Raw genomic sequence first — 23,661 nt, forward strand, 5'->3', positions numbered from 1 at the left:
AATAAAACATTAAGATCAGATACATCAGTCTAATTGTTTCCAGTACAGGAAGAGTTAAGAAACTCCAGTTGTTATCTCTATACAAAAAAAGCCATTATCTCTACGACTTTAAAGCCTCATCTACACGCGTAGATGAGGCTGCGATCCGGCGGCTCGATTAGCCGCCGGATCACCTCTTCCGCGTACCGGCGCTTGCCCGCCGCGTCCCCGCTCGCCGCGCGTGCGCCGCATACGATTCCCCGCTCGTCCCCACCAGCGCCGCTTATCTTCCGCTCGATTCCCTGCCATTGTCCCCTCGCGGGGAACGAGCAGGGAATCGGCGGAAGCAAGATCCGTCCTGTTGGATCTTATCAATCGAGCCGCATCAGCGGCTCGATTGATAAGGAGCATCGCGGCCGCATCTACGTGTGTAGATGCAGCTTTAAAGTTGTGGAGAGGGCTGTTTTCTGACTTTTATTATCTCAACTGTTAGTTAACTATTTACTTTTCCTCTGGCAGAGGAGAGGTAATTAGTTCACAGACTGCTCTGAAAGAATCATTTTGAATGCTGAGTGTTGTGTAATCTGCACATATTAGAGAATGATGCAATGTTAGAAAAAAACACTATATACCTGAAAATAAAAATATGAGAATATTTTCTTTGCTGCTAATCTTCTAGTAATTATTCATAGTACACAACCAATTCATTATATCATATATTTTTTCGCTGCAGTGTCTCTTTAAGGCTTGTTCACACCTAGGACGTTTTGCATTTTTTTTGAGCACCGGCGATTTTTAAAAACACCCTGAAATCGCTTGTGCAACGAATCCTTACGGGATAGTTCATATCAGCGAGTTTCATCAGCTTTCCGTTCAAAGCATGTAACATTTTCGGTCGATTTTTTCTACAATGGAAGGTATAGGAAAACGCAAGTCGCTCACAAATCGCTTTATCTGTCGATTGCGTTTGCGTTTTATGAATACATACATTGTATTTATTCATTTCCATGTGAAAGAGTTCACTTCCTGACTAACGTCAAGAAATGAAAAAACGGAATCGCTCTGCAAAAGCGCTTACAGAACTTGTGACGTGCACTATATACATGCACCGTTTACATTGCATGTTACTCAAGCATCGTAAGCGGCGCAAGTCACTATGTAAATTGCGTGAATGCCAGTAATCTTAAACGTGCGCTATCTGCACACGTTAAAGTTAACATTCTTCAGTGAAACAACCCCTATGTAACCTACTGAAATAAGAATTACGATTTACAATTTTATTTTTACAAAAAGAAAACCCTCCTATAATCCTATGCTGTAATGGATTTGAGAAAAAAAATGCATGCCATTTATAAATTCATGAATGGCAACGCAGTCTGCTGCATGGAGAAAAACACACTGGTTGAGTTTTGACACAAATGATCACAATGGACATCCACTGTATAGGTGTGAAGGGTGGCCATATGAAAGTATGGGCACTTTCTCCATGTCTGTCTCTCTATGGAGGAACAGCAGAGCAGCAGATATTTGAACTGCGCCTTGGTCTCTTGCTTATATTCACTTTACAAACATTAATAAAATATTTTTAAATGATCCAACAATCACAATGAGACTTTGTAAATATTTACTGGCTTTATTATCTGTGGAATCAAATAGGATTGTCTAATTTTGTCTGTTACTATCGAGTTTTTAACCATATTTATGTGTATTGTAGTCTGGGCTGATCCTCTGCATTGCGGTATGAGTGAGACCAATCACCACAGCTCAACAAACTAATACTTCAGTAATAGAAATTCTATTCTTGCACATAAAAAATAAATAAATAAAAATCCACAAAATACTATCAAGCAAACTGTTTCTCCAACTACACACAGGGATATATACGTAGAGACACAAATCCATAGGGAATTTGGCAGAAAAAAAATGGCAATAATGTGCCAAATCTTCTCACAGATAAAGGCTCACAGACATATAGTAAGCCCCGAGATACTGTAAATATTGCCTACACAATGAAACAACCTATTCACAAGAGCAGATGGATTCTTCAGTTATAAATACCCCCACTCACCCTTTTGGTCTTGTTTTTTTTTTTTTTTTTATTGCTGATGTTCCCTATTACTGTAAAAAGTTTTCTATCTACATTCATATTTGTGCATTGATTAGAGAACCCATTGGCTCTACAGGGAAGACTGTATAATTCATATATCTTTCTCTTATTGATTCTACTGTGTACTCACCAGGATACAGGTCCCCTGTACTGTTCGCTTTCTATGGGAGGATATTCATAATGGAGCTTATATTTTATATAGTGCTTTATTTTGTATGCTTCCTTTTGTTTTTTTTTTGTTTTTTTAAATAACTTTTATTGAACAGGTATTACATCCGTAGGTATAATGTACGATCAAAATCATATCAAATTTTCATGCATATTTATACATATGATCACTGTTGTACAAGGCTATTAAACACCTGTTACATTTTCTCCCCTTTTCATGTTTAACCCCGAAAAAACCACCTCCTCCTTGGTATAGAAAAATTCCACAAAGCGTCGCCATGTGGTGAACATTTTCTTTGTTCTTTTTTCCTTATGAGCCAATGTTAACGTTTTTTCTTTATTGAATAAAAATTTTAATTCCTTTTTTAACTCTCCCATTGATGGTTTGGTAGGATATATCCATCGGTTAAAAATGACCTTTCTTGCTGCAGCAAGAGTAATATGAACTAGATTAGTTGGGCTCATTGTTTTATTACCCCCCTTATCTGGCTCCCACCAATGAAATAGCAACATCCATGGATCCCTCTTCACCTCTCGTTTGCACATCCTTTTGATTAATCCGCATACCCCATTCCAGTACTGCTCTATTATTGGGCATTTCCCATATACAGTGGTATAGACTAGCTTCTGGTAGTTTACATTTGGGACATTTGGGGAAAAAATTGGGATTAGGTGGTGGATTGCGATATCTGATATCAAATGCATATTTTGCTTTATGGAGAAATAATAAATGGGACTCCCTCCAAACCTCATGTTACTAACTGTCTTATGATTTCGTTTCCAGCTAGGAGTTTTTTTGGGGTCTCTTTATCCTGTAAAGTTCGTTCCCAGCTTTGTAAACTCAGATGAGCTAATTTCTCCTGGTGCCATGAACTCATATCTTTGTATAGCATGGATAGGGACACTTCTCTGTTCCCAGGTTTTATCAGTTTGTCAAAAGGGGTTATTTCTAGTATAGGTGCAATATTTTTCAGCACAGAGGAACAGAAGGATTGCACTTGCGCAAAATACAAAAAATGCGAGGAGGGAATGACAAATTTTTGCCTCAGTTCAGCAAAGGTATGTATCCTTTTTTCTTTTAAATGACATATGTCCTAACATAGTTATGCCATATGACTCCCACAGCAGGAATCCCTTATGTTGGATTGCAGGAGGGAACTCTGGGTTGCCCCACAGTGTCATGTATTTTGATATTTGAAATGGTAGACCCAGCATTTTCCTGACCTCCCTCCAAGCTAATATAGTATCGCTGAGCACTACATTTTGTTTGATCCTTTCTGGCAGGTTTCTATATCTGGTATGTAAAATTCCTTTTAAGGTCCAGGGTTCTACCATTTCCATCTCAGTATCTATATTTGAAAAAGGTATTTGTTTCATCAATCCAGTCCTTTACATGTCATATAAGACATGCCAAGTTGTAGAGCCTAATATTTGGGATATTCAACCCTCCCAGCGTTTTGGGTAATTGTAGTTTTCGCAAAGCAATCCTATGTCTCCTCCCTTTCCATATAAAATTAGTTAAGGCCTTTTGTAATCTTTGGAGATCTCTGTGTTTTAATAACATTGGAAGATTTTGCATAGGATACTTCCTTTTGTTTTTAATAAAAAGATTGATAAATAAATCTCCCAGTCCATCGTGATGGAGTTCCCCATGAAGCGTCTTATTAAGATGAAAAATAAAAATACTACCACCGCCACTGGCGTTTTTCAACATACAGCGTTTTCCTTCCTCTTGAGAGTTTTCTGTGCCTGGCTAACTCATGCCTCTCTGGCCAACTCTGACAAACCTCATAAATGTAATCCTTCCTAGACCACAAGAGGGCACAGGCAGTATGATCTTACAGGCCAGCAAAGCATAGAGAAACTGTCACATTGGATCAGCTGCTTGATTGTAGAGGGTTTAGGCTGGTTTCACAGTGGGACGTTACAGGCGCACGTTAGAGCAGCCTGTAACGCACCCCACCGCACAGCAATGAAAAATCAATGGGCTGTTCACAGTGCCCATGTTGCGTTACATTGTAACGCTGCGCCATAAGACAACGTACTGCATGCAGTACTTCCGCGTTAGACTGCTTGCACATGCTCAGTAAAGTTGGGGAGGAGCGGAGAGCGGCCGGGCACACGGCTAATTAATATTCACTGCACTCAGTGATGTGCAGTGTTTACTTCCTGGAGCGGCGATTGGCCGGGACCACGTGATGCCGCATGCGTCCAAGAGTGCGCATCACGGCATCATGGACGCCAGAGTGAGCTGCACAACGCGGCTCACTCTGACGTCCACATCAGAGAGCACCAGGCGTTGCGTTAGGGGCAGGTTATGCGACCTTAACGTGCCCTAAAACGCAACGTCCTGGTGTGAAACCAGCCTTAAAGAGGAACTGTAACGACAAAACGTCCCCTGGGGGGTACTCACCTCGGGTGGGGGAAGCCTCCGGATCCTAATGAGGCTTCCCACGCCGTCCTCCATCCGTCAGGGGTCTCGCTGCAGCCCTCCGTGCAGCGGTGACGTAATATTTACCTTCCTGGCTCCTGCGCAGGCGCTCTGACGGCTGTCGGCTCCGAAGTAGGCGGAAATACCCGATCGCCGTCGGGTCTGCTCTACTGCGCAGGCGCAACTTTCCGGCGCCTGCGCAGTAGAGCAGACCCGACGGAGATCGGGTATTTCCGTCTATTTCCGTGCCGAAAGTCGCCACAGCGCCCCCGCTGGAGCCAGCAAAGGTAAATATTGAAGCTACAGTCGGCTCTGTCGCCGGCTGTTCGGAGGGCTGCAGCGAGACCCCCGTGGGACAGAGGACGGCGTGGGAAGCCTCATTAGGATCCGGAGGCTTCCCCCACCCGAGGTGAGTACCCCCCAGGGGAGGTTTTTGTTGTTACAGAGTCTCTTTAAGGGGAATCTTCTGTGGCAGAGGTTTCAGATCAGGGTGCTGTAATGCACTGCAGCTGCACAAAAGCATTTCACTTTTTCAAGTGTGTGACTGGAGTGGATCACAGCACCAAGATGTGCAATCAACTTCCATCAATGCGATTCCCTATCATCTGGCTGGCTTCCTCAGGGAGCGATATCATCCTGGGGAAGGAAGCTTACATAAATGATACCTTAGTCCATATTCAAATCTAAAAATGCTGCCCTGTGCATGTGTGTGTGGAGGTGCGCAGAAGCTTACCGCACCTCCCGTGGACCGCGTCTGCCTCTGTTCGCCCGCAATGTCTCCCGTTATCCTCTTTCTAGTCGGATTGGTTAGCGACCTTTTCCCCGGAGATATTGTGCTGCACAATACACATGGTGTCCTCTTGAGGGAGCTTGTGATCGCACAGGCCCGCGCAATGACGTACCAGTATGCATAAGCTGCCCCAAGAGACACCATGCGCATATGCATATCTGTCTCCAACCAGGAAGAGTATGACAAGAGGCAATGCGGGTGAACAGAGACACCGGGCCACGGGAGATACAGAAAGCCTATACGCACCTCCCCACACACACAGGGCAACAGGGTATCCTTTAAAGAGAGTCTGAAGCCTCTTTAAAAATCAGTTTGTACCTCTTATTTATGCTAAGGATCATTGGCAGACCTAAAACGACGCTATCCCGGGGGTGAACGAGGGTTTTATCAACCTCAAATCCCCAGGGCAAAAACAGGGAAGCATTTCCTGGTAGAGGCAGAGCTTTCTGCAGTAGCTCTGCCTCTCCTCGCATCAATTCAGTCTTCTTTCACTGAGAGGGGCGGGGAGAGGCGGAGATCCGCGATGGACTGACGCGAATGGAGGCAGAGCTACAGCGCTAAGCTCTGCCTCCCTGGGCAGCGAAATCCACGACCAAGAAAGTCGTGGATTTTTGCCCTAGTATTTGAGGGTGATAAAACCCTCGTTCGGACGTGGGATAGCAGCGATCCACACTAGAAATCGCTAAACGCTAACGGAAAACGCTGAGCGGTTTTCTGGCGGTTTTTCCTAGCGATTTTTCAGTGTATAGAGAGCGTTTTTCCAGCGATTAGCGTTTAGCGATTTCTAGTTCAATTCAAATACTTTTATTGAATCGCTAATCGCTCCAGAATCGCTCAGAAAACGCTGCATGCAACACGTTTGCGTTTCAGCAAATCGCTAAACGCTTAGATGAGAACACTTCCATACACTTTCATTGTGCACACGTTTTTCAAATCGCTAGCGATTTTGAGCAAAGCTGAAATCGCTCTGAAAACGCACAAGTGTGAATGGGCCCTAAATAATGTGGCAGCTCAAACACCTCCTATTCATTAAAGAGACTCCGTAACAAAAATTGCATCCTGTTTTTTATCATCCTACAAGTTCCAAAAGCTATTCTAATGTGTTCTGGCTTACTGCAGCACTTTGTACTATCACAGTCTCTGTAATAAATCAATGTATCTTTCCCTTGTCAGACTTGTCAGCCTGTGTCTGGAAGGCTGCCAAGTTCTTCAGTGTTGTGGTTCTGCTATGCACTCCCCCCTCAGGGGGGAAAGAAACACACAAATGATCTCTTGAGATTCAAAAGGAAGGCTGTATACAGCCTGCTTGTGAATGGATGTATTTTCTATGTGTGGACATACTGTACATCAACCTACTTCCTGTTTTGGTGGCCATTTTGTTTGTTTATAAACAAACTTTTTAAAACTGTTTTTAACCACTTTTAATGCGGCGGGGAGCGGCGAAATTGTGATAGAGGGGAATAGGAGATGTCCCCTAACGCACTGGTATGTTTACTTTTGTGCGATTTTAACAATACAGATTCTCTTTAACTCCTCTTGCTTTCCAGGTGCTCATCATGCCATCCAGTGACTATTAATCAATACTGCAAAATTGCCAAAAGGAGAGCAACTAACAAACAAAACACATTGTTAGGTCTTCAGACACTGTTGACCCCTCCACCAAGACCAAAGGGTTATCCAGATGTGGGATCTACAGTAAATGACCACCGGTCTATGCAAACGCAAACAGGATGATGGACTTTGCAGCCTAGTGCTCACCAAGTGACAACTGAGAAAACCTCAGATGGCGGTCAAGAAAACAGTAACACCTCACTGTGGAAATTTCAGAAGAGATGTACCAGGGATCAATCCAAGTCAGGGCAGGCAAGTATCAGAATCCAGGTCACAAAGCAGAGTCAGGGCAGTGTAATGTTTTAGATAGGTTTTTAGACCTGGTCTAAAACATCCGGTAATTAGGTCGAAAGCAGGGTAGATGATCAAAAGATGCAATTCACAAAGGCAAACAAGGGGTAACCACACCCACTTTTTCTGACAAAGATTAGACCAACTGATTTCTGTCAGTTATAGCTACCAGTTTGTGAATTGCATTTTATTATTTCCCCTGCTTTACCGAGGGTCTAAAAACAGGTCTAAAACATTTGGTCATTATTAGTGAATTCCCTTTTGATGCAACTGATTTACACCAAACCATCAGACTAAAAACCATCAGTAGACTAGTCTAAACTGCTTAGTGAATTGAGGCCAATGAGGGGATCAGATCGAGAATAGTCAGAACAGGCTGGGTCACAACTGTTATCAGAATCACATTGAAAGGCTGGCTGGGAGAACGAGGCTGGAACAACTACTTAGCTGTCAGAATGAACAGCACTGGGCGTGGCCAGCTGCCGAAGAAGATGGCGGCATAGAAGCCCTGCTCCGCACCCACCGCTCGCACAAGCCTTATTAATCCGCACAACAGCGGGATTTGAATACAGGCAGAGGCACACACGGACCCACCTGCAGCTCCTGGACCCGAATGGGAGGTCGGCGGTCTCATAAACCCCGCAAGCACTCCTCTGCACGGCGCTCTTCTCCCAGGCAGAATACTCCCAAGATGGCGCCCGGACAACAGCGCAGCAGCTCCCCTGCTCAGGCCTCCGATGACAGCAGTGTTTCAGCCTGCTCCCAATCTACAAGGAAATCGGAGAGACATGCCCACACAACTAAAGGTACCGGGGAAGCCCCAAACAGGGACCAAAAGCTCTTAGAACAATTTGAGTTGATCTTACAGCGTAAGTTAGACGAGACTACAAAAAAAATAACGTCTCAGTTAAAGAAGGAGATAAGGGAGCTGGGTGTGCGTACTAACTCTCTTGAACAACGCATGGATAAAGCAGAGGTAGTACTAGCTGCACATGAAGGGGAGATGGAATCTGTCCAGGCGGACTCACAGTTCACACAGCTTAAGCTAGAGGACTTTGAGAACAGAGCCCGAAGGGTGAATTTAAGGGTTAGAGGGGTCCCAGAGACTGTCACCGATCTTACCTCAACAATCACGGCTTTATTCCAGGAACTGGACCCAACTATCCCTATTGATAGACTGGAATTCGATAGGATCCATCGGGCCCTTACACCCCTGAAACCTAACGGCCCTCCTAGAGACATAATTATCAAGCCCACATTTTACAACACCAAAGAGGCTTTATTGAAAGCGGCAAGAGACAAAGGAGAACTTACGTTCCAAGGTTACACATACCAACTGTTCACAGATTTAGCCCCTGCCACGGTTCAACGTAGGCGGGCTATGAAACCTTTTGTACAAATTCTGATTGCTCACAAGATAAAATACAAGTGGGGGTTCCCCTTTAAACTGCTTTTTTCATACCAAGATAAGCAAATTGCTGTCTCAACTCTGGATGAGGCTCAGCAGAAGTTTGAAAAACTGAAATTACGCCTCCCAGCAGGATCCCCCACCCATAGCCAACAATCTGCGCACTCAACTCCGCTTTGGGAAACGGTGAAACCAAGACGCACGACCTCGAGACGTCGCAATAGCCCTGACTCACCTTCCCGACTTTCGGACCCCGGATGAACTCCCTCTTTAGCTGCCTTGTGTGCCTTAAACCTGAAAGCTTGAGATTTTTGAGCTCACGCAAATTCCCAGCCCCAAAAAAGGGAATTTATACTCCTTTCCATTAGTCTTATATATCTTTATGTTTCCTTATTTTATGGATGATTATTGCCTGAACTTGTTGCCCTTCGTATCTATGTTTACATGCTAATAAGAAGTTAACTTTTACAGGTTGAAATTTTTATTATGTTATACTAAGCACTGTTCATTACTGTTATATCTGAAGTGGGTGTGTGCGGAGACCAGCCCTTGCTGCGCCACATTTACGTGGCGCGGCCGGGCTGGGCTGGGCACACAGCGTTTGCGACCCTATTTCTTCTAAGATATAGGTGAGTGGTATATCCCCCGTTGCGATGGAACTTGACCATCATGTTTTCTAGACACGCTGTGCGAGCGGGGGGGACCACTTGATCCCCTCCTGTTCCTTGGATGGCTTTACCGGCGGTAAAGCCAGGTAGATTTTTTGGTTCCTCTGCGTCCGATCGATGCAGAGCCAGCCAATTTAATGTTTCTTTTTGCACCCCCCTGTTTGGCCTCCTTCCAGGGGGATGCACACTTCTGTCCTTCACGCTTTTTTCTCTTTTTCTTTTTCTCTTCTTTCTTTTCTCCCTACTCCCTTTCCTAGGTTCTGATCAGTCCATTGGGTTCAAAGAAGTTATCCTGGGTACAACTTCTGATCCCAATTCAGCTCGATATTGGACGCTACCTGAGGTAGGATGGCCACACTAACTGATTTTGCTGATCTCTCCATTATATCCCACAACGTTCAGGGCTTTAACGCCCCTCAAAAAAGAACAAAGGCTTTTCATTTCTATAAATCTTGTAAGGCGGATATTGTCTGCCTTCAGGAAACAAGATTTTCTATCTCTTCGTGCCCCTCCTACCTCAGCTACCATTATCCTCTGGCTTATCATTCTCGGGCGCGCGAGAAGGTGAGGGGAGTCACGGTTGCCTTTCGTAGAGGCCTCTCCTTTAAATGCAATCTTCAAATATCTGACCCAACAGGTAGATATGTTCTACTGGTGGGAGATTTACATGACTCTCGTATCACACTTGTGTCATACTACGCCCCCAACAGCTTCCAAGAGAGGTTCCTTTCACATCTATTACAGGTCATACAAAGCCACAGCGAAGGCACACTGATTTTGTGTGGAGACACGAACTCTGTACTAAATGAAATGTTAGACAGATCTAAACCCCACCCTCAAAATACTCCTTCCCAATCCCCTGGGGCCCCCCGTCCGAACGCAATTAATACTCTATTCCACTCCCAAGGGTTATTTGATGTATGGAGGGAGCTTAATCCGACCACACGAGATTACACGTTCTTTTCTAACCCTCATCAAAGTTTTTGCCGTATTGACCATTTCTTTTTAAAGCAAGCACTTTTACCTAATGCCACCAAGGCCAAAATTTTATCAGTATCTTGGTCGGACCATAGTCCCCTCCTATTGCAACTCTCCTCCCTGGTGCCCCGGAAGACTAGTTTCCGGTGGAGAATGAATGATTCATTGCTTTCGGACGATAGCTCCTTAGAAAAAATCCACTCCTTTCTATCAGAATTCATAGATGACAATAGCGGGTCAGTACAATCCCCAATTACCTTATGGGAGGCCTTTAAAGCTACTGTTAGGGGTCGCCTTATTAGTTTGGCCTCCTTTAAAAAAAAGCAACGTCAAGAGGAAATTACCGACCTGTCCCACAAATTAGAGACAGCTGAATCAATATGGAAGGCCACTCCCTCTGCTAGCTCAAAACAAACCAGAGACCATTTACGCACACAGTTGGATTTAAAACTGACTAACTTAGCTGAGAAACACCTCAGATGGCAGCGCAACAAATATTACAGATGGGGTAATAAACCCCACACCCTGCTAGCCAACAAACTTAAGAATAGAGTCTACAAGCCCCCAACACTGACTGTACGGACTACACAAGGGAGAATTACCTCAGACCCTAATAAAATAACCTCCAGCTTTTATGACTTTCTCAGTAAGTTATATACACAACAGCCCCTCTCCAACAGCTCGGATATTGACAATTTCCTCGAGACTATCCACCTCCCTACCATCTCAACAGACTGGACAGACTTATTAAACAGAGACATCACCTCCGAGGAGGTTCAAGAGGCCATCAAATCCCTGAAGATATCCAAAACGCCAGGCCCAGATGGGTTTTCAGGCCTGTTCTATAAAAAGTTCTCAGCAGTCTTGACCCCCCTCTTGGTGTCTCTTTTTAACACACATAAAAAAGGCTCTCTCCCGCATGTTAGCTCCTTACAAGCAGACATCACAATGCTCCCTAAATCAGATCAAGAACCCCTCGACCCGACTCAGTATAGGCCAATCTCCTTATTAAATATAGATAATAAGCTATTAGGCAAAATTCTGGCAACCAGAACAAACCTATTTTTAGCAGATATTGTACACAAAGACCAGGTCGGCTTTGTGCCAGGCCGTCAAGCGTCGGACGCGATTTTAAGAGCAATACAAGTTATCGAATCGTTCAGAGATAGGAAAGTCCCAGGGCTGTGTCTTTCCTTAGACATATACAAGGCATTTGACACAGTCTCCTGGGATTACCTATTTAAGGTCCTCACCAAATGGGGCTTTGGAGCTTCCTTCATTGAATGGATCAAAGTCCTGTATTCTCAACCAACGGCCAGTATACACTATTCTGGTTATTCCTCCCCAATTTTTACGATAGGCCGAGGGACCCGACAAGGGTGCCCGTTATCGCCTATTTTATTTATACTGGCCATCGAGCCTTTAGCTCAAGCAATCAGACAAAACCCCAGCATCTCAGGACTCGAGTGCGCAGGAGTACATCATAAACTAAATTTATTTGCGGACGATTTGCTACTGTTTATATCCCGCCCTGAAAGTTCCATACCAGAATTATTGGCATTGCTGGAAGGTTTTTCTAATATTTCTGGTTTGCAAATCAATGTAGGAAAGTCCAAGGCCCTAAATATAACCTTATCTACCCAAACATTCCAATCTCTTAAATCTATTTTTCCGTTTACCTGGCCAATGCTAACCCTGGAATACCTAGGTATAAACCTGACTTCATCCTATCAAACTCTGTTCCAGCACAACTACTATCCTCTGGTCAAAACTATATCCCAGTTGCTGCAGCAATGGTCTACCTATAACCTCTCTTGGCTGGGCCGGATAAACTCTATAAAGATGACCCTATTGCCAAAGGTTCTTTATTATTTTAGGATGCTTCCTGTACGTGTTCCTCCTCACTTCCTTAGGATGCTTCAGGGAAGATTATCTAAGTTTATCTGGGCCGGATCACGCCCTCGAATCCCTAGGTTAACTTTATATGCACATAAACGAGACGGGGGTCTGGGAGTTCCAAATTTATGTAATTACTACTATGCAGCTCAATTAGTACACTTGATTGATCTCTATAAGGGAACTAGAATGCCGACATGGATTATCTTTGATATACTGGCCTCAGCTCCCCAATCGGTTCAGACCCCAATGTGGCTTCATAAACCTCTGCGTCCACGAAACTTAAGTAAAATATTGCAGCACTGCCTGGCTATATGGGACAATGTTAGGTACTCCCGAAAATTGATGTCACCTACACTGCCACTTTTATCAATTATCAATAATCCCAGATTTCCCCCTGGGCATGAAAATCCACTCAGCTTTAAATGGTGGAGAAATAATGGTCTAGAACAAATACAATCTCTGATAGGAGGGACAGGGATTCTAACATGGGAAGATCTTCAAATAAAATATCATATTCCAGCGGGAGAATGGTTCCGGTATACACAACTGAGACATTGGTTACAAACCCTCCTCCCTGCTCAAACACAATTCCCCCTCCCTCTCACTGGTTTTGAACGCCTCTGTGATAAGAACCCCTTCTCGAAGGGTATAATTTCTGAATTATATGCGTTGCTGAATGATCCGCCGCAATCCTTCCAGCATAAATATGTGACTAGATGGGAATTAGACCTGAAAAATAACAAAACCAAAGAGGAATGGGGAAAAGTATGGGCTATTGTCCCAAAACTTTCTCTAAACTTGATGATGATTGAATCAGCCTACAAAGTCCTATTTAGGTGGTATTGGGTCCCTGCCAGACTTTCACATTTAGCCACCTCAAACTCAGGCAGGTGCTTCCGAGGATGTGAAGTGAGAGGAGATATGCTGCACACTTTTTGGTCGTGCCCCATGTTATCTAGATTCTGGGGAAGGGTGTACAGACTTTTATCTGCACTATTTGGCAAAACTATCTCCAGGGACCCCTGGTCAGCTCTATTACATCACAAAGTAGACTCCCTTACCAAAACTCAGAACATTCTAGCTCATTTTATTTTTGTGGCAGCTTCCCAGACGATTGCTAAAGCATGGAGGACACAATTTGTGTCCTTTGAGGAAGTCAAAAATAGGGTGACAGCCTTTCTGATTCAAGAACAGATGGCTAGCCAACTTGAAGACAAGGCCAAACAATTTTCTAAAATATGGGACCCCTGGAGATTGTTTATTGGTCTACCCTGAGCAGATAATTATCAAAAATAGATTATAGACCCCAATGGATGATCAGATTCTCTTCTTTCCCTTTTTCTTCCTTCTTTCTTCCTTTCTTTCTTCCTTCTTCGTTCTTCTCCCTATCTTCTTGACTCCTCCTCATCTATGGGCCAGTCCCACGCTCCACAAAAGTGGGGACTGTGCTCTGGCCCACCAAGAGCTGATAAGAATCTTGAGATAAGGGCGGTATTGGATTATGGGTTCATTTGTTGATATATAAAGTGTTATCTGTGAAGCCATTGGCAAGACTACTTGAATCCACACTGTAATTATTCTTGCTTTTACTGTTAATATCCCCCTTGTCTCACTGTCTGATGATTTGCATCAAAAATGCAATCCTGCTTGTTAAACTTTCATGACAAAATTCAATAAAAATATTGAAACAGAATGAACAGCACTGACTACTGGCGAGGACCAGCCTTTTATAGCCTGTGTCTGCGCACGATCGTTCGCCGAGTTTTCGGGCATGCGCACGCAAAACCCGGCACCATCGCACACAAACATGCGCACGCCCCCAGCCACAGTCAACAAACTTTGGCCAGCGGGGCAGTGCACAGAGAGCGGAGGATGACAACCACAGAGCGGAAGCCTGTAAATATGACACACACACGGCATACACTATTTAAAAGTGCATATCTTGTTTTTTACACGTTTTGGCTGCATACTTCTTACAGGAGTGTAGTTATACACCTACTGAACCCAAAAGAAAAAAACAACCAAGTTACTAACATTTTTAAAGCAGAAAGTAGCATCCACATTCTTCTCTTTTATAGTCCCTTAAAAAGGAAGAACTTTTCCAAACCGAATAATCAAGCATATTTTATAAAGGTACCTGGCTGTACTTACCACAGCAGAGCATTGTGTGTTATCCAGCAAGTACAAGTCTTTGCCAATGGCTAATAAAATTAATGTCATTCTGTCCTGAAAGAGAACAGTCCAACAAGAAGGTCTCTCTTTGGGGCCTGTAAAAACAGATGTGAACATTTTAAATACTGTCAATAGAGCACAATATATAAAGAATTTTGTTTAAGATGCTGCATATTACCAGGTATATCTGGCAACCGTCGCAGTTTTAATTCATCAATATTTGAAGCCAGAGTAAACTTCAATGCTCCAGTTAATATTGCAATTCCAGTTCTATACTCCGAATGAAACACCTTTGCTTCTAGTACTTGATTCTGTTTGATTTCCTGCAGAGATGAGGGTTAAGAAACATTGCTATAAGAGAACTCCATATTACATGGAAAAAATAGCCAACCACCACTATACACCCACTGAAGAATCTGTACTGTACAAAGATCAAAGCAAAGTACCATTTTCTTTATGTTCTGAGCTCAAAATGTACTGCATGCAGGGCTGGCTAATAAGACTATGCAGGATTATGCAAATTTATGCTGGTTGAAAATGAACCAATCGAATCCTGCCGAGGTGGAATCCGAGTGGTCCATTCTCAAGCTGTATGCAGTTGCATAATCCTGCATCAGCTTGGAATTATTTGCATTAACCATCCCTAAATGCACGCAAAGAATATAGGTCCAACACATGAAAACTGAGGTGGGGAAAGGGGAATGGAAAAGGGGGAGTACATGGGGGCATCAGATATGTACATATTATAAATATGCAAAAGGAGCTTTAACAAGAAATTAACAAACATCATGCACAGTACAATATAGAAAATCAATGCACATGCTAAGGGACAGCCAATGCAGCCACACTGTATAGAACAATAGAAAGGCAGTTCAAAAGTCATAGTTCCTTGCTGCAAGCCTGCTGGATAAGCCCCATCTACACGATACGATTACGATTCTATTTACGATTCGATTAAATCCGACATGTCCGATCAGGATTCGATTCAATTTGATTTGTCATTGTTATGCAATGGCAAATCGAATTGAATCTAATCGAATCCTGATCGGACATGGCGGATTTAATCGAAGCGTAAATAGAATCGTAATCGAATCGTACAAAGAATTGTATCGTGTAGATTGGTCTTAAGGCAGCGACCAAAAAGACCACAATCAAGGTTGTAAGGACTGAGCAGCACACACAGACAAACTGCAGGTAGACAGACAGAAGTGTACCACAGCACATACAAAGCTACTGCAGTAATTAAAGGATAACTGAGGCAAAAAAGATTGTTAGAACGGGGTAGCAGGCATGTATAGGGAGCAGTCCTCATGCCCACGGCTCACCCTGTCCACCCTTGTCCGCCTCCGTTCTCTCGTAAGAATAATCTGAAGCTGCTCATGGGTCGGCCTGGTCGGCAGCAGTGCACAAGCGCTAGGCCCAGTGGCGCGCATCATTCATCGAGCTCCCGTGGCCAGGAGTGCTTTGCGCATTTGCACTATGTCCCGGCTCTGTGGGGCGCATGTTCAGAGCTCTCTTGGCCACGGGAGATATTAACTGTGGGAGGCAGAGCTGGAAGGAGGGGACCATGAGAGCAACAGGAAGGTTCTATAGGACCCATAGCCTTCCGCCTCCTTAGGTAACTGTCTGTTTTTATTTTAGCTTCAGACTTCCTTTAAGGGCCCATTCACACTTGCTGATCGCAAAACGCTAGCGATTTTGGTAGCATTTCGCTATGGTTTTGCACGATTAACGCAAACAAAAAAAATCACCATTCACACTTGGCGATTTTTTCACGATCTAGCGCTTCTATAGCACTGAAGCGCGATCGCCGGGAAATCGCCTGAAAATTGTGCAGGCTATGCATTTGCGTTTAGCGTTTTTTGGGCGATTTGCGGCGATTAGCGCAAATCGTCCAAGTAAGAACGGGCCCATAGGGTTTAATTACATTAGTGCTTTCAAAAGCGCTAGCGTTTGAGCGTTTTGCCGAAATCGCCAGCAAAACGCTCAAGTGTGAATGTGCCCTAAAGGACACCTGAGGCGAGAGTGATATGGAGGCCGACATACTTCCTTCCTTGTAAACAATGCCAGTTGCCTGGCAGTCCTGTGGATATCCTTGATTCACAAAGCAGTGCTAACTGTTAGCATGCTTGTGAAAAGCCCCTTATCACGACTAAAAATCCTTTGCGTGCGCTAATTAGCAAAGTACCGCTGGCAAAGGCCGGTGCGTGCGAAACGCCCCATCGGATGCAACGAAAACGGCGCACCCGATGCACCTATAACGGCGCATTGAATGCGCCTTAAACGGCGCATGGGTGCAATGTTTAGGGCGCACCTAATGTGCCGTTATAGGCGCATAGGATGCGCTGTTTGTTTCGCATGCAAAGTTTTGCGCGCGGTACTTTGCACGTGATCTGATTCAGCTTGGTGCATGCTAACTACTTAGCACCTTAGTAAGCACACCCAAAGCCTTTAGGCGTGCTAACTAGGTTAGCACCGGTTAGTGAATCAGGCCCATAGTGTGAGTCAAAACCTTGGAACAAGCATATGGCTAATCCAGTACAACCTGAGTCAGCCAAGTCAGAGTAACCGATATGCGGCATGCTTGTTTAGGATCCATGGCTGAAAGTATTAAAGAGACAGGATCAGGGGGATTTAGAGGCAACTGGTATTGTTTAAAAGGAAATAAATATGGAAGCCTCTATATCACCCTCACCCTGGGTTATTATCATTATTTATATAGCGCCAACATCTTCCACAGCGCTGTACAGAGTATATATAGTCTTGTCACTAACTATCCCTCAGAGGAGCTTACAATCTTATCCCTACCATAGTCTTATGTCTATGTATGGATTGTGTAGTGTATGTATTGTAGTCTAGGGCCAGTTTAGGGGGAAGCCAATTAACTTATTTGTATGTTTTTGGGATGTGGGAGGAAACCGGAGTGCCAGGAGGAAACTCACACAGACACGGGGAGAACATACAAACTCCTTGCAGATGTTGTCCTGGCTGGGCTTTGAACCGGGGACAGAGTGCTGCAAGGCGAGAGCGCTAACCACTACGTCACCGTGCTGCCCCAAGGGTTCCCTTTTAAGGACCACAAGCGTGAAAAAAGTAGGCAGTTACAATCGGACAAAACTGACAGGTTTTGGGACAGTCCATCTCCTCATGGGGGAGTCTCAGGGTTTTCTTTGTTGTCAACGGCATTTCCTGAACAGCAGTTGCAAAGTCCAACTGACAAAATCGTGTGCAAGTGAGTAGGGAGGCTGGCTGGTATTTTACTATTTTGGCAGTTAACCTCCCTGGCGGTAAGCCCGGGCTAAGCCGCCGCGGAGGATTTCTCAGGCCTGGTGGGCCGATTTGTACAATTTTTTTTTTTACATGCAGCTAGCACTTTGCTAGCTCCGTGTACTACACGAACGCCACCGCTCCGTGCCGAATCGCAGCTTCCCGCCTCGTAAGTCCTTTAAGGACCAGGGCAATTTGCATGGAAGGGGGGGGGGGGGGGATCAGGCGGCCGGATCCCGTCTGTGGCTAGCTGGGCATGGTGTCCCACATGGAGGCAGGTGTCCCCCCTGTAGCTGGCAGCCATCGCTCACCTTCCAGGCTCCAGCAATGAGCCGCAGTAGCCACCTCTTCTCCAGCCGGCATCTCTGCTCCAAATGACGCTCAGGTCCGAGTCGCGGCTTGATGACGTCAAATGACGCTCAGGTCCGGGTCGCGGCTTGATGACGTCATCAAGCCGGGACCCGGCACTGAAGTCAGACAGAGCAGAGATGCCGGCCAGAGCAGAGGGGGGGCGCCGATCGTCGCTGGAAAGGCACGGAGGTGAGTGGATCCTCTTCTTTTTCCCCCCTACCGCCGCAGCTGTCAAAGTGATCACTACGATCCGACCGCGATCGTAGTGATCACGTGATCAGCAGCCATACACGGTGGCTGCTGATCACTCGGGGGAGATGCTAGCTGTCATATGACAGCTTAATCTCCCCTCTCTGGTGCGCACGATCGCGTCGAGACGGTTTGTTAGCGCGGACATTGAATCAACGTCCAGTCAGAACGGTAGCACCACCTGCTGGACGTTGATTCAACGTCCGTGGTCCCCAAAAAGTTAATAGACCGCCAGGGAGGTTAAACTGCTGTCCAGGAAATGCTGCTGGAAACAAAGAAAACCCAGAGAATCCCCCATGAAGAGATGGACAGGCCCAAAACCTGTTGGTTCTGTCAGATTTTAACTGCCTTCTTTTTTTCACGATACTGGTCCTTTAAGGGCTCTTTTCCACTATGAAATGCGATCGCGATTGCGATCGCGATTCCGATCGCGTTTCAATTTCCACTATGCGATTGCGATTGAGCTACTATACTCATTATAGTACAGCTCAATCGCATACAAAACGCGGCAGGACGACGATTGCGCTTTGACCAAAATCGCATCGCAATCGGATCGCACTAATGGAAATTGCTGCTGCAGTTTCCATTAGTTTCATGTACCTTGCGATTTGCGATTAGAATCAAATCGCAAATCGCAGGCTAGTGGAAAAAGGCCCTAAAGATCCTTTTGCATGTTTATAATATGTACGTCTCTGCTACTCACTGATGCCCCCATTTTCCATTCCCCTTTCCCCACCTCAGTTTTCATATGCTTTTTGGAGGTGGCTCAGTGAGTGCTATGCATATGGTGTACATGAAATGTGTAATCTAGGATAGAGCATACTCTTTCCAACCTTCTCTCCAATTGATAGGTTCAACACAGTCGGGCAGTGAAGTATGAAAAAGGAAAGCTGAAAAAATCCCTTGTACCAGAAAGGTATTTTTTTTACCTAGGGAACATTGAAGATATTAAAGTGTACCTGCGATGTCACAAAACAAAAAATTATACATACCTGGGGCTTCCTCCAGCCCCATTCAGGCTAATTGGTCCCTCACTGTCCTCTGCCGCTGCCTGGATCCTCCGCAATTCAGCCCGGTAATTCAGTCAGTCGGCGCGTGCCCTGTCCGCGTGCTCCCCGCCCATCTCCCGGGAGCGTTCTGTGCCTGCAGAACTCTTGCAGGCCTGCCTGTTCCTGTCTGAAAATTTGACTTTAGCCAACATGATTACAGGTACCGGGAGGGTGAGGAGAGGAACAAACAATGCACAGAGGTATGTGCATCCAGCATGAACATACCTAGCTCTGCCTCCGGTTAGGGATGCTTTAAGCTTTTTTTTTTTTTTTTACAATGTCAACATTTTACCTACTAATCTTGATAGGGTGGCTATTTGCTTGACTATCTAGCCAAATTGACCTTACTCTCCCTTCCCCTCCATTAGGCACATCTCTTTTTTAGGTGGACACAGAGGTGGGGAACTGATCTTTCTCCTGCAAGAAGGGTGCTTTGCAAAGGGGTTCAGATTTGCAGCCCCCTTTGTGAGGTATCCTCCAGTAGTGTTCAAAGCCATGTATGTTGTAATTTGCTTGGCCCTCTTGGCCACCCAATCTGCATATGGTTTTATAAAGGGATAAAGATTCTACCTATACAGGTCCTCCTTGCTTAGTGTGTAATGCTGCATTTATCCTTTCCCACTCCCTCCTCAGTGCATTTATAACAGTAATGAGTAGCTCTCATCCTGCCCTGCATACAATAATAAACCATTTCTTTAAAGGCATCGGGTAGGCTTTGGAAAGCATAAAATGGTTAAATACACAGTGAAAAAGGACAGGGAGGTGAGACTGCTGGAGTGCAAAAAAAGAGTTCATGTTTTAGTAGTATAAGTAGGAGGTGGGCAAGGGCAGCTCTGTGCACACAAGTACAGCTTGGAAATTGGGGGAGGTGTGGAGGATTTTGGGAGATGTACTTGTAATCGGTGTAACTGTTGCTAAATTCTTCAGATATTAATAAAATATACCTTCTTTAAAAAGCACACACTTTCTAGAGGTTGTTTTTGCTGAAAGCACACTTGCTTTTTACATAGACGTTAACAAAATATCTCATGTTTTATTTTAAGTCAATTTTTCATAGTGTTATATTACAGGGAAATGATATACTGATTAGAAGGCAATATTCACACATACATTAAACAGAAAAGAAATATACAAGAGGAATACTTACATTTTGACTCTTTCATCACTTCCTTGGACAGTATTCAGTATTAGACTGCATAATGCTCTTAAATCATGCATAATGCATCATGTAAGCCAAGAGCAACACAATGGCCAGCAATGCATTCAATTCTTCTTCTTGGATATCTATCTAGTAGCTGTTAGGATTTTTTTTTTCTTTTTACAATCGGTGATTAACTTACCCTCCTGGTGGTGGTACCAATACAGTTTTTATACTACTGCAGTCTATTTGACAAAGCTAGCCCTATGACTCCCATGGGAATGCAAAGTGAAAATTGTAATAAGAATTAGAGTAAATAAAATAGGTAAAATGAAATACTTACACTTCCCATGCTAAAGTTGCGTTTATAGCCACAAAATATGTCATATATTAAAACAGTTCCATCTTCTTGAACACAGAGTAGATCTTCAGTAACTGACCAGCCCAGATGTACAACCTGTCCACTTTTCCACTGCAAAAAAAATAAAGTAATATTTCATACATGTAATATTCCCACACATTGCTGTAGTAATCATCTGTTAGAGGTTTAAGAGAAAATAGTTCATTAAAGCCAGCGCCAAAATCAGATACTTCCTATTGAGGCTTCCCTTGCTATTCTGTTATCCCGTCGCTGAGTGTGGCCCCCTGAAAAATTAGCAACAAGGCATTGCCGCTAATCACATCAGGGCCGCGCAGCTTCTCTACCTGTATCATGGCCACGCAATAGCCAACAAAGCCCGCGCATGCGCAGTAAGCTGGAGCTGCTGTCTCCATGCTGCAGCGCATGCATGGGCTTGTGTGGCCATGTTACAGGAAGATGAGTTTCATTGCCCCGATATGGAGGCAGGCCGTACTCTGCAACGAGGGGCTTTAGACAAGCAAGGGAAGGCTCAATAGGATCCTGAGGCTTCTCTCTCTTAAGGGTAAGTATATGATATTGAACCTAAAAACTCTGGCTCCGGTTCACTTTAAGATAACACAATGCAACTTAAACTCTATTCAATACCTGTGTGATAGCAGTGTTAGTATATGGAGAACTGGCAAAGTTCTTTGCAGTCTTGGCCAGAGCAAGTCAGAAACATCATGACCAGTTACTCCATAAGCAGATCTACAGTGCCACTGGGAATTCAGTCAGGAACAGAACACAGCAGCCAAATTACTTTGCTAGAAAAGAAAGGTGTACCCTATAACATACTGAACTGCCTACAATGCTTCTACTTACAGTGAGAAACTCTTACATATATATCTTTCTTAATTCTGCAATGTGTATCCTTGATCACTTTACGCTCATTCAACCCAGTCCTAAAATATTATTTATACACCTCTAACTTCGACGGTGCTTTTAAAAAAAAGGAAAAAAAAAATACCTGATGCAGCTCATCTATCCCAATGCGCCACTTCATGCTCTTCCCGCCGGTCCATTCGTCCACCGAGTGAAAAGGGTAAAAAAAAATCCAAGATTGCCACGACCCCAGATGGTCACAGTACATTCCCAACTACGTACATGAGAGGTCCTGAGCTTTGGGAATGCTCAGTAGCTCCTCTTGTGCACTTTTTTTTATTTTATTTTTTTACATTGCACAAATGGAGGGCGGGAAGAGTCGGTGAAGAGTTCCTGATGTCTGAGAGGGCGTTTTGCAGGAGTCCCTCTTATGCAAAGAAAGCCCCTTCTGCAGTACAGATGTCGACATTCACCATGTCAGCAATTTTTTTTTGGGGGGGGGGGGGGGGGGGTCAGCGGCCAGGGGGACTAAGCAACAGGAAGGTAGGACACAGAGGCATGTGATTATATCACGAACATGTCTCTGTGTGCAAATATTTGCAGACATTCCACCTTGTGTACACTTTAAATATTACCTATATTCACAAAGTCCCTCCTCTCTAACCTCTAAGACCAAACTTACTACCTGCTCCCCAATTTCTATTTTGCACATTTTCCTCCTCTCATACTGGGCTTGACTTCCCTGTTAAAAGCTTTCCCTTTTTCACTGGCTTTGTCACCTCCTTATTCAAATATGCGCAACTCCAACACTGCGTAGTTGCTTCACTAGTGCAATTTCCAGCTGAGGTGTAATGTGGCTTGAGTAACCACTGTCAGCTGTAGAACCAATTCCACATGAATTAAATTTTACAAAAAAAAAAAAAAAAATGTTTCACAGTACACCTTCGATACACAAAAGTAAGCTATTTGTAGCATGAATGAGGTTTATATTGGACTATGTACAGTGTTTAGCAATAAAAAAAATAAATAAATTAGATAGATAGAGCGTGCAACATGCACACAATAGTATAAAACATCAGCTTTACTTTATCAGTCCCTAATGCACATTTTGCAGCTCTCAGGCTACTTCTTCAGAAGCAAAATGTTACGATCAGCTTTCTACACACCATGCATCCAAGTGGGCCTGATGGGGGAGACATTGACTTCTCAACAAAACATGGGGATGTCAAATATTTTGTATTAACTCAGTTTATCCACATACCATCAGACAACCTTGTTTTAGGGGTCCGAGCTTAAAACCCCCCCCCCAAAAAATAAAAACCAAGATCTACTTACCTGGGGCTACCTCCAGCTCCTGGCAGCCTATCTGTCCCTTGCCGCAGCTGCGCTCCCAGCCAGTGGCCCGGGGTCCCCTCCGTTGCATATGCCAACCTCGCCAGGTTGGTATTTTCTGCGCTTGTGCAGGTGTGCTGAGCGCGCTCCTGCAGCCGGGAGTGTACTGCACAGGCACAGTACCTCTGCACCTGCGCAGAACGCTCCAGGCTACGTGAGCGTGGTCGCGAATGGCACGGCCACGAGCCCGTGCTGGCGCAGATGCAATGGATGGGACCCTGGGCCACCGACTGGGAGCGGAGCTGCGGCGAGGGACAGATAGAGACAGATAGGCTGCCAGGAGCTGGAGGAAGCCCCAGGTAAGTAGATCTTGTTTTCTTTTTCCAAGCTCGAATGTTTCCTTTAAACTGTCCCACTACAGAAACACCAGGTTGCCTCTGGTGAAATTGCCTGATAGCTGCAAAACCTGTTGTCAGAAATATTTCATTATTCTGCTTTATGGTTTAGGATTTTTGCTTTATGATTTGTTTTTTCAAAGATGTCACAACATT

The 23,661-nt window shown here is 44.5% G+C and overlaps 1 protein-coding gene across 2 annotated transcripts in view; it reads right to left on the reverse strand.

Annotated features, from left to right (window-relative positions):
- VPS16 (VPS16 core subunit of CORVET and HOPS complexes) overlaps window positions 1–23,661 on the reverse strand; it is a 165,995-nt gene that overhangs the window by 120,609 nt on the left and 21,725 nt on the right. For both annotated transcript variants that reach the window (XM_068244836.1, XM_068244837.1), the window contains 3 exons: window positions 20,900–21,028; window positions 14,681–14,825; window positions 14,482–14,597 (listed from right to left, as the gene is read on the reverse strand). In XM_068244836.1, coding sequence (XP_068100937.1) covers window positions 14,482–14,597; window positions 14,681–14,825; window positions 20,900–21,028 — 390 coding nt within the window. The remainder of the gene's footprint in view (window positions 1–14,481; window positions 14,598–14,680; window positions 14,826–20,899; window positions 21,029–23,661) is intronic.

Source organism: Hyperolius riggenbachi, chromosome 7 (genome assembly GCF_040937935.1).
Source record: "Hyperolius riggenbachi isolate aHypRig1 chromosome 7, aHypRig1.pri, whole genome shotgun sequence".
NCBI classification, from domain to species: Eukaryota; Metazoa; Chordata; class Amphibia; order Anura; family Hyperoliidae; genus Hyperolius; species Hyperolius riggenbachi.